Here is a 12,552-nt window from a genome sequence, read left to right as displayed (position 1 = left end):
CACATCCTGGACATATTTGTTGTGCGGTGGGGTTGTTAAATCCATAACAAAGAACAACACACAGGGCGTCTTAAATGCTAAACTTGGCTGCTAACTAAGTAACACTAACACCCTTCATTTACATGGGGTAAAATCTTTCATCATTGGGGTGGGACATCTCCAAGAAGGGGCAGACCAAGAGGTATAAAAGACCAATGTAGGACTCACAAGGGCAGAACTTCTTGGATACAGAATCTTCTGACATGGAGGTAAATAACACTGAGGAGAGAGTGATACCCAAGGTGGAGGAAGAAGAGCCAGAGGAGCGAGGCTGGGAAGGAGGATCTGCTGCTGGTACCAGGGACCCTCAGAATGGTGAGTACTGACAGCCTTTCCATTCATTGCTTTATAGAAATTACTGCTTCTCTTCCATCTGCCTAAATCCCCCTTTATATATCATGTTCAGAAAAGTGTGTGGATGATGAGAGCATTCCCTGAAAAGAGTTTTTACTGTTTCCAGTTAAGTCTAGGTGAGGTGTTGAGGTATCTAGGATAAGCCCCCAAAAAGAGTAACGCTCAACAAGTAGATTAAATTATGTAATGGCCGATAACAAAGACACAGACATTGTTACTTTCTTTTTTTTTAACCCCTCTGCTCCTTGATTTATCTTTGGGCTGATTTCCTTAAGATAAATCGTGCTTTTATTTTCCCACAATTTTGTGCACAATTTCTGTAATTGGCGCAATTTTGTCGTAACCTATACCAATGTTTTGTTTATACCATTTGGGGACCGGAGTGCATTTGCAATTTTTTTTTGCGCAAATCAATGATACATCATGTGCCAACATCTGCCAGCAGTCACAGCTCAAAGATGAATTAGGTGCAAAGCAGGAAAACCAGTGCGCTGAAAGTTTCAGAGAATGCAGGAAAAAGTTTAAAAATAGCTGCAATAAGAGATACATCTGCCCCTATCTGTTGCAAGAATTTGTCACTGCCAGTGTCCGGGGCTGTGCGATCTGCTTCCTGGTGCTTCCGGCAGGACCCGGCTATAATACATCTGTATTACACTGTGTAAGGTGATGAATAGCTTGAACAAGCGATCAGTGGATATTTGGTATCGCCGCATCCGTAACAATCTGTACAATAACTTAGAAACATTATTGGGCCAGCTCGGTGAATGCCGTAAAAGCAAAACACGAAAAATTCGCCAAAAATTTACATTTTTCATAAAATCTCTTCGCAAAAATGTTCTAAAAAGTGATCAAAAAAAGTTATGTGCGCCAAAATGGTACCAATTGAAAGGACAACTCAACACGTAAAAAATAAACACTAAACTAGCTCTGTCAACCAAAAATTATTAAAGTTACGTCTCCGAAAATATGGCGATGCAAAAACAAAATGAGATTTCCTCTATTTTGGTTTTTTCCAGTAAAATTGTAAAAATAAATGAAAAACAATATAAATGAGGTATCACCGTAATCGTAGTGATCTGTAGAATAAAGATAATATAGTATTTTTAGTGTACGGTGTACGACCCCCAAAAAATATAAAAAGCAAGGAAACCAAAATTGACAATTTTCTTTTCACTCATTCATTCAAGAGTTAAGAAAATCTCATCAGTAAGCTACAGACCCACTAAAATGAAATATTTGTAAAGTGCATCTCATGTCGCAAAAAACAAGCCCTTATATGTCCAAATTGCCAAAAGAATAAAGATTGTATAGCCAATAAAAAGTGACAATGCATAATCTGCCCTGAATGGCGCAGCTTCCCTTCGATGCCCTGGCGTGCGCCCATACAGCAGGTTACCACCACATATGGGGGATTGTTATACGCGGGAGGGATTGGGTATCAAATTTTGTGGAGCGTTTGGTATTTTATCCACTGAGAATTTGTACATTTTTTGAAAAAACACATTAATTTAGCCAAAAAAAATTTACTTTCAAAATTGCATCCGATTTTGTTTTAACCCCTGTAAAACAATTAAAGGGTTAACAAACTTCATAAAAGTTGTTTTGCATACGTTGAGGGGTGTAGTTTCTATAATGGAGTAATTAATGGGGTTTTACTTTTATTTAGGCCTCTCAAAGGGACTTGAAACCAGAGTAGGTCCCTCAATAGCAGGATTTCGCATTTTTTATGATAAAGTGAAAAATCGCACCTAACGTTCAAAGGCCCATAACATCCTACAAAAATAAGAGTGTGCATAAAAAACCATGTCCACATAAAGAAGACATTCGGTGAATGTTAGTTATTAAGTTTTTTTGCTGTTATGACTATGTGTGGAAAAAGTAGAACATTTTGAAGTTCAAAAATCGAGAATTTTTCCAAATTTTCACCAGATATCTGATTTTCTCATAAATAAATGCAAAACATACCACCAACATTTTTCAACTAACATGAAGTACAATGTGTCACGAGAAAACAATTTTAAAATCACTTGGATATGTTAAAGCGTTTCAAAGTTATAACCACATAGTGATACAGGGCAGATTTGAAAAAATGGGCCGTGTCAGGAAGGTGAAAAGTGGCTTCAGCGTTAAGGGGTTAATGAGTGTGTTTTTGCCCTTATCTTTTGTTTGTAGTCAGGGCTCTCTTGGGCAGGCGAAATACAGAGACAAATTAGGCAAAAACCAGGTTTAGATGGCAAATTATGCACTGTTTCAAAAGGTGACTAATAATTGCCCCAATGCACCTTAAAAGTCACAAACAAAAACACAACTACAACAAAGAAAAATAAGTCCTATTTTATGTAGAAATGTTAGAAATATTAATATAATTTCATTTTTTTATTAACTAAATTATCAAAAAAACCTATTGTTTTCAGCAGATGACATCATCCAGAGGTCAGAAGAAAATCTTATATCTTCATATATTAAAGCCGATGATTGTGGTATCACACAAGATACAGATAAAGAGAGAACCATGAGCATGGATCTATCCTCAGCCCTTCACAACAAAGATCCATCCCCTGATCCTATTACATTGGGCATCTGTTCTGATACATCACAGACTAATCAGCAGAAAAGAAGTCACCAAAAGGGAGCTGAACATCCAAGAGCTTCCACCGTGGAGAAGACAATTTCATGTGCAGAATGTGACAAACATTTTAGGTCTAAATCAGAACTTGTTAAGCATGTGCGAATTCACACAGGGGAGAAGCCATTTTCATGTTCAGAATGTGGAAAATGTTTTGCTCAGAAGTCATCTCTTGTACCACATGAGAGAAGTCACACAGGAGAGAAGCCATTTTCATGTTCAGAATGTGGGAGATGTTTTGCTCTTAAGTCATCGCTTGTAGACCATAAGAGAATTCACACAGGAGAGAAGCCATTTTCATGTTCAGAATGTGGCACATGTTTTGCTCACAAGTCCTCACTTGTAATGCATGAAAGAATTCACACAGTGGAGAAGCCGTTTTCATGTTCAGAATGTGGCAAATGTTTTGGTTGCAAATCAAACCTTATTAGGCATGAAAGAATTCACAAAGGGGAGAAGCCATTTCCATGTTCAGAATGTGGCAAATGTTTTAGTCGTCAATCATATCTTGTGAGTCATGAGAGAATTCACACTGGGGAGAAGCCATATTCATGTACAGAATGTGGCAAATGTTTTATTCATAAGTCTTCACTTGTAGAACATAATTTAATTCACACAGGGGAGAAGCCATTTTCTTGTTCAGAATGTGGCAAACGGTTTAGGTGTAATTTGCAACTTATTATACATGAGAAACGTCACACAGAGAATCCATTTTCATGTTCAGAATGTGGGAAATGTTTTGCTCGTAAGTCATCGCTTGTACAACATGAAATAATACACACAGGGGAGAAGCCATTTTCATGTTCAGAATGTGGGAAATGTTTTGCTCATAAGCCATCACTTGTAATGCATGAGAAAATTCACACAGGAGAAAAGCCATTTTCATGTTCAGAGTGTGACAAATGTTTTATGTGCAAGTCAAAACTTATTATGCATGAAAGAATTCATACAGGGGAGAAGCCATTTTCATGTTCAGAATGTGGCAAATGTTTTAGTTGTCAATCAAATCTTGTGAGACATGTGAGAATTCACACAGGAGAGAAGCCATTTTCCTGTTCAGAATGTGGCAAATGTTTCAGTCGTAAATCACATCTTATTATACATGAGAGAATTCACACAGGAGAGAAGCCATTTGGTGACAGACCTTTAACTTACAAAGGAATCAAGGCGCAGAGGTCGTGATAAATAAGCCCCCAATATCTTCATGAACAACAGATTCACAAGGGAAAAAAAAACACATTTTAATTTTCAAATTGTGGCAACAGTTTTACTTAAGATCTTATTATAAATGAGAGAAGCCACATTTAATTTGTTTTTTGAATTGTATCTGTTAATGAGATTTTTGAGGATTTACAGGAAGTCTCCGAGTTATGTACAAGATAGGTTCTATAGGTTTGTTCTTAAGTTGAATTTGTATGTAAGTCGAAACTGTATATTTTATAATTGTAGTTCCAGACAAAATTTTTTTTGCCCCAGTGACAATTTTTTTGCTGTAATGTGACCAAGGATTATCAATAAAGCTTCATTTTATATTCAATACGGTTTATTTAGTTGGAAAGTGTTTGCATACAGTTCAAAAAACAGTGTAAAACATTTTTGGCAAAAATGACAGCATCATAACAGCAATGGGACACGCAGGTCCCAAGAACAACAAATGTGGATCGGGAGCCCTCGCATGCCGCAAGCACACTGCAGCGGGGTGGTAACATACCGAACCTGTACAGAAAAACTGACTCCATAAACCAATTATGACGAGTAATGAATAAGAGTAAAAGTGCAACTAAATATAGAGTCAGAAGTAATACATATTAATATGTTCATGACACATAATGCAGGACCGACTAATCAGTCCTCATGAAGCAAATAATAAGGGTAAGGGAACTAAGAGTAAAGGGAAGGAGGTTAAGTGGGGGTGGGGGGGTGCTTGGAGACAGGGGGAACCAGAAAGGGACCAAGAGTAGAGAAGACAACATGATGGATTAGGGACACAATACAACTGTCGCTCGCCGACGACTTCAGACGAACAATGCCACATACTCTGGTGTGCCTTTAAACAGGAACCACGGTTGCCAGATTCTAGTGTATTTCTCCATGGTTTGATTAACCTCTGCCGAAAGCTCCTCCATGCGACAGATATTAGAGAACTCATGAATCCACTTGAGGAAGGGAGGAGGGGTGGGGGATCTCCAATGACAGGGAATGACGGTGCGAGCAGCTGTGAGGTAAAACCTCAATAGGCCCTTTTTCTGTGACCCTATTGTACCCGGGAGGAAGGCCTATCTGAGCTCGGGTCTCCACTGAGCGGCCTGTGACCTTTTCGTAAGTAGCAAACACTCTGTCCCAGAAAGGTTTGAGAGCGGTACAATCCCACCAGACATGCAACATTGTTCCTCTGGAGTCATGACACTGCCAACATCTGTCGGACACTGTAGGGTAAAATTCGTGTAGGACTGTTGGGACCCGGTACCATCTTGTCAAGATTTTGTAATTTCTCTCCTGTGCAGAGCATGCAGAAGATAATTTGTGGGTAAAGATAAACATTTTTTCTTTTTCCTGGGGCCCAAACTCAACACCCAGTTCCTGCTTCCATCTTGCCAGAAATGCCGGGTCTTCTGGATGTAGCTCGTCTTTCAAGATGCCCAGCTGCTTAAGGGCGGCCTGCCTGAACCCCCAGTGCACCCTATCGAACGTCTTTTCGGCGTCAATAGATAGCAGACAGAATGGCATTTTTGGATGTTTTAGTGTGTGAAATCAAGTGTACCGTTTTATTGAGGATGTCCCGAGCCTCGCGACCGGAACAAATCCTACCTGGTCGCTATGTATCACAAAGGGAAGGAGCGGACCCAGTCTGTTCGCTAATATCTTTGAGTCTACGTTAATTAGCGATATTGGCCTGTAACTACCCGGTGCCGCAGGGTCCTTACCAGGCTTCGATATAACACTAATTGTGGCTGCTAAGGATTGGGGAGCAAAAGGGACGTCATTGGTGACGGCATTAAAAACTTTTGTGAGAAAGGGAGTCAATATTTCCCGTGCGAATTTGTAAAAAGCGGGTGTGAACCCATCAGGAACAGGGCTCTTTCCTGCTGGGGTTTCTTTAATAGCATGGTGTATCTCGCTTTCACTTAAAGGTTGTTCTAGGGATTCAATAGTGTCATCTGAAAGTGTCGGCAGCGCAGTGCTACTAATATAAGCATTTATTCTCTCCTTTTGCTGATGTTTATCCATGTCTGTAAATCGAGTGTGGATGTTATATAGGTCAGCGTAGTATGAACGGAATACATCTAGAATCTCAAGAGGGTTATGGGTTAGGGTCCCCCCCCCCCATGTTTGAATTTTGGGGATAAAAGTTGCCATACTACGCGGGTGCAAAAGTCGAGCCAGGGAACGGCCACATTTATCAGCATGGTCATAAAGGTATCTAGAGAACTGTGCCCTGTACTGAAGGTGTGTCTGGTCAAGTAAAGACCTTAAGCTCTCACGCTTTTCTGTGAGTGTGGCTAACACTTCGTGATCCAACGAGTCCTTATGACGCAGTTCTAATTCGCTAATGGCGTGCAATAGTGCAGTGATTTTAGCCGCTTTCTCCCTCTTCAACCTGACGCCATGCTGAATAAAAACTCCCTTAAACTCTCCCTTGAGGGTTTCCCATAGGAGGGGGGTGGAGTCATCAGAGTGCTCTTGCAGAAAGCGCTCCGCAGAGGTCTGCAACTCTGCTGCACATAAGGGGTCTTTGAGAAGGTTGTCATTAAGCCTCCATGCCCACTGCCTGTGTAAAGAGTCTGGGGGTGAGAATGTTATAAAGACCGGGGCATGGTCTGATAGGACCATATTCCCAATTGTGGCAGTGGGGTGCCATCCCAACAGTTTGCGGCTCACCCAGAAGGCATCTATTCTGCTATAAGTTTGGTGGGCAGGCGAAAAATAGGAGTAGTCCCTACCCGACGGATGGAGAACCCGCCAGACATCTGTTAAGCGCAGGGCATGTAAGTCTCGATGCAGGAGACGCATTAAGCGCACGGAGGTAACAACGTTACCTGAGGTGCTAGCAACCTGAGGATTCATTGTAAAATTGAAATCTCGCCCTATGATAAGTATGCCCTCCGCAAACTCTGTCAGAGTTCGCAGAATAGTTCGGCAAGCAGGAACCGGGCGTGAGTTGGGCAGGTACCAGTTACCAATTGTATAAACAGTGGTATTAATTCTCAATTTAAGGAACAAGTACCTCCCCAGGGGATCCAGTTTAGTTTCTAGGACAGAGTGTTGCAGTGATCTGTGTAGTCCTATGGAGACCCCCTTTGAGTGTGAATCGGAATTGGTGCTGTGGAACCATGTGGTGTAATTGCGGTCCTGTTTGGGTGGCACGTGTCCTGTTTTAAAGTGTGTTTCCTGAAGGAGGAGGATCTGCACTTTCTGTTTATGCATCCCATAGGTAATCTGGGATCTTTTTTGCGGAATGTTAAAGCCCCTTACATTAAAGGATCCTAGTTTAAGGGTTGCCATGACACCAAGCCTTCCAAAGCGAAAGGTAGTACAAGAAGATGGAGTGACCTAAGGCAGTAGGTCACAAAGGGAAATCACAAAGGGAAATCACGAGGGGAAAGTTAGGAAAGGTATAACTACACAAGGGAAGGATAGGTATTAGTGCACTTAAAATAACACGGTAAATAAATCTGAGCGACCGCTCAGAACAGTGGGGTATGTACTTTTAAAGCTGCAAACAGACCAGCTGAGCGCAGCACCCCTGAGGAACGTAGAATTGCCAGGGAAGGTGCCCCCGGGTCCCCGGATAAAGCTTCATTTTAGACACCATACAGCTGATCCTTGCAGTCTGGGACTATAGTAAAGCAATCAGAGAGCTTCACCAGATGTCACAGTGGGCAGAGAGGTCCGTCTTTAACTAGGGGTCGTCTGTAAGTTGTATGTCATTAAGTAGGTGTTGACCAACAAACTGTGCACAATCATTCCCCACAATCAGAAACTGAGAGGAAAGTGTAACTTAAAAGCAGGAATTTATGAATCCACTTTGGGCAGATTTCTGGCTTAATTTGCATTAATTTGTCCAAAATTCCGACAAGGTCTAAAGTTGAACTCTTCAGTTTTACAATGCACCTTCACACAGGGGCATGTCTGATGCAGGGACCATTTTTTTGGGTACACAAATCATGCAGGTATTTGGAGTATGATTTCATGGAGGAGTTATAGAAATACATCCACCAATCAGCAGCCTTCTCTATCACTCTCTCAGTTCCCTTTTAGGTCCACCCCAAGTTAGTTGGTTTTCTAATCTACCTCAATATCCCCGCTTCTCCTCAGGTCATCCGCTTCTACAGTCATCCAATTAGATTCCTACTTCATACAATTCTCTTTCAGGTCAAATGAAACCACCAATAATAAAGCTCTAAATTAATTCTCTTAAAACGCCCTCCATAAAGGTCACCAATCAAATCTTTAAAATTAACACCTATTGAAAAAGTGTGAAAATTATATTCTAGAAAATTCTACTCTAATGTTATAAATATATTGTGAGACAGTGGGGGTCCTTTATCTTATTTCGGATTGTTTTGACTAGTTTTTGCCTGTCCTTTTTCCATCAGTTTCTTTGGTAATTTATTAACCCTACTTTTTCCCTGTGTTAAATGGGGGATTTTTTAAAGATCTCTTTTTGAGACATTTGTTAGAAATATCGCAAAAATGTCTCACAAATGTCTCAAGTCACTTCTTTCCATTTTCTAAGCTTTCCTTAAGTATGGTTTAGTCTGGAGTTTTTTTGCACCGAAAAATGTTGCAAATTTTAGTCAATTTGATAAGATAAATGTCATTTGAGACATTTAGCACATCTGGAATAGAAGATAAATGTGTCTTACTGACAAAAAAACAAATGTCCGGCGGACATTTCAAAATGTCCCCAACAAAGGTGCAAAAATTGCAAAAAAGACAGAAAAAACAGGAAGAAACATAAAGATAAATGACCCTCAGTGACTGGTAAAGTGGTAGGAGATCACAATATTTCGCCAGATTCATGAAGAACATGCGCCAAAAATCTTGAATCTTGCACCATTTGTACACTACACGGGAAAACTACATATAGTACAGATTGCAATGTTTGTAGTAAATATGGGCCAATGTCTCATGTTGTCATGTTTTTTTATTTGATATCAAAAAGGAAAACAATAGTAGAGAGGGGGGTACAGAAATGAAGGCATTATAATGGTAACTATTATAACAAATTGTGTAAAGAAAAGGGTACATATAGTGTAGGCCACATTAACCCCTTCCCGACGCGCGCCGTACTAGTACGGCGCGTGCCGGGTCCCGGTGCATGGAGAGGGCTCGCGGGCCGAGCCCTCTCCATAGCCGGTAAGTCTTTGCTGCATATTGCAGCAAAGGCTTACCGGTAACACCCGCGATCGGTGCTAGCACCGATCGCGGGTGTTTTCTCCACGATCGCCGCCGGCAATGCTGCTGGCGGCTTCAAAGAGATGGCGCCAAATGGGCGCCGCCATCTTGTCGTGGATCGCTGCTCCCCGATGCCGTCACGGGGAGCGGCGATCCGTCGCCATGGTAACCTCGGGTGTTCCGAACACCCGAGGCTACTTCGTTTTAACCCATGCATTACAATGTGCTAATTGCACATTGTAATGCATGGGGAGTAAAATCCACATATACTGCCATACTGTAGTATGGCAGTATATGATAGGCTCGATCAGACTACCTAGGGCTAGAGTACCCTAGGGAGTCTGAAAAATAGTAAAAGTAAAAATAAAAAAAAGTTTAAAAAAAAAAATTATAATAAAAAAACCTAAAAATTCAAATCACCCCCCTTTCCCTAGAACTGATATAAAAATAAATAAACAGTAAAAATCATAAACACATTAGGTATCGCCGCGTCCGAAAATGCCCGATCTATCAAAATATGATAATGTTTTTTCACTATGTTTAACCCCGTAACGGAAAATAGCGTCCAAAGTCGAAAATGGCATTTTTTTGCTATTTTGAAAAATATAAAAAAATTAATAAAAAGTGATCAAAAGTTCGCACAGTCCCAAAAATTATAGCAATGAAAACGGCATCAAAATTCCCAAAAAATTACACTATCCACAGCTCCGTACACCAAAGTATGAAAAAGTTATTGGCCCCAGAAGATGGCAAAATAAAAAAAAAATATTTTGTACAGGAGGTTTTAATTTTTTTAAATGTATGAAAACATTATAAAACCTATACAAATTTGGTATCCACGTGATCGTACCGACCCAAAGAATAAGGTAGACATGTCATTTGGGACGCAGAGTGAAAGCTGTAAAATCCAAGCCCACAAGAAAACGTCACAAATGTGGTTTTTCACCATTTTCACTGCATTTGGAATTTTTTTCCCGCTTCCCAATACACACCATAGAATATTAAATACCATCACTATGAAGTGCAATTTGTTACGCAGAAAATAAGCCATAACAGAGCTCTTTATGTGGAAAAATAAAAAAGTTATAGATTTTTGAAGTTGGTGAGTGAAAAATGGAAGTGAAAAAACTGAAAAAGGCCAAGTCGTGAAGGGGTTAAGGGGACACTATAAGTTGGGGGGGGGGGCTAAAGAAATGAAGCCAAGAAATCAACTGAAAGGGGGCATAATAAGTGGGGGGATAATGGTATTGTAAACAATAACCCCCAGTTACAGTAGAAAAGCAAAATGTAAAAACAAAATAATTAAAGAAATAACATTTCCAAATCTTGGATATGATGATTGAGGAACATAAAGTAAAAATAAAAAAAAATTATGAAGAAATTAAAAAAAATAAATAAATAAAAAATGTGCCCCTCCAGTCACTAGCGTTACCCTTGTCACTTATGTCACGCCATGTGAGATAACAAGATTAGCAGGTAACACTGTAACAATCAGAAAAAAATAGCTACAGCATATAATAAAAATATACATCATTTTTATAATTCATAATTTTTTAATTTTATCAGATTTCAAGCTTAAAAGTTTAAGTGAAAAAGTAAAAGTCTAGAACGATATAATAAAATAAGAATCTTGTTTGTTTTCTGAAAAAAAAACTTGAAAAATCTTATTATAATGGAAAAGCTTTGTAGTATGATTTTTTTCCCAGTTACCAGGATATTGCAGTCACATGGCCATTGGAGCCATCTTGCCTGAATGGATATTCAATACCTATTTTTACAGGAAGTTGACTCAGTAGGGAATAAAACAGAGACAATAGGACTAGTAATCACTTGTAAATTAGGTAACAATTTCCATTAGGAAGACACATCCAGGACACATTTGTTGAGGGTGGAGGGGTCTGTTAAACCTGTAACAACACAAAATGCGTTATAAATGCTAAGCTTGGTTGCTAAGTAACCGATACCAACACCTTCATTTACATTGGGGTGGGACATCTCCAATCTACAATGGGCCTAGTAAACACTTGTAAATGAAGGTAACTAGTTCCATTAGAAAGACACATCCTGGACATATTTGTTGTGCGGTGGGGTTGTTAAATCCATAACAAAGAACAACACACAGGGCGTCTTAAATGCTAAGCTTGGCTGCTAACGAAGTAACACTAACACCCTTCATTTACATGGGGTAAAATCTTTCATCATTGGGGTGGGACATCTCCAAGAAGGGGCAGACCAAGAGGTATAAAAGACCGATGTAGGACTCACAAGGGCAGAACTTCTTGGATACAGAATCTTCTGACATGGATGTAAATAACACTGAGAAGAGGGTGATCCCCAAGGTGGAGGAAGAAGAGCCAGAGGAGCGAGGCTGGGAAGGAGGATCTGCTGCTGGTACCAGGGACCCCCAGAATGGTGAGTACTGACAGCTTTTTCATTCTTTGCTTTTGGAAATCCAATTGTCACAGGGAGGAAAAGAAAGTTTTCTCTGGAGCTTCAATTATAAAATATACCTGTTCCGACTTACATACAAATTCAACTTAAGTACAAATCTAAAGTACCTATCCTATACGTTACCCGGAGACTGCCTGTATAGGGGAAGAAGGATGGAGACAGGTAGGAGTGAAGCGCTGGAGATATTAGGCTGCTGTTTTCACTCTTTACTTTCTAAATATAACTTATTCTCTATTTCTATGCCATATGCCTATATAAACATATACAGTATATATTATGTTTAGAAAAGTGTGTGGATGAAGGGTAGCATAGAGATAGAGAGGCAAAGCAGTCCAAAGTAGCAGAAGTGCAGGGTTAAAATGGTACAGAGCTAAGAGATGCTGAAATATAGGGGTGCAGAGATGTACATGTATAGGGGTACAGGGTTCCACTGGTATTGAAGTGCTGGGACATAGCCATAACTTCAGTCATAACTGATATGTCGAAATCTAGATATGAAATAGTTAAATAGGTACAGTAAGGAAGGAAAAGGATGAGATGAGGAAGAGATGTAACACAATTTTTATAATAATAAAACCAGAAAGTATTGAGAGTTATTTTGGTTGAAGAGACATCTAGATCCTTTTGAAGCTTTCTACTGTCCCTACTGTGACCAGCGCCTGAGGCAGGCTACTCCACAGATT

General features: G+C 40.0%; 1 protein-coding gene across 1 annotated transcript in view; it reads left to right on the top strand.

The window, feature by feature from the left end:
• The first annotated feature begins 2,826 nt into the window (after positions 1–2,826).
• The window catches only part of LOC140076161 (uncharacterized), a 62,328-nt gene continuing 52,602 nt past the window's right edge, over positions 2,827–12,552 (top strand). The window contains 2 exon segments of the mRNA XM_072122671.1: positions 2,827–4,197; positions 8,617–8,624. Coding sequence (XP_071978772.1) covers positions 2,906–4,197; positions 8,617–8,624 — 1,300 coding nt within the window. The 5' untranslated portion in view covers positions 2,827–2,905.

The sequence above is a fragment of the Engystomops pustulosus genome, chromosome 8, assembly GCF_040894005.1.
Source record: "Engystomops pustulosus chromosome 8, aEngPut4.maternal, whole genome shotgun sequence".
Lineage (NCBI taxonomy): Eukaryota > Metazoa > Chordata > Amphibia > Anura > Leptodactylidae > Engystomops > Engystomops pustulosus.
The sequence above is the reverse complement of the archived record's forward strand: the minus strand, read 5'-3'. Positions and strand labels throughout refer to the sequence as shown.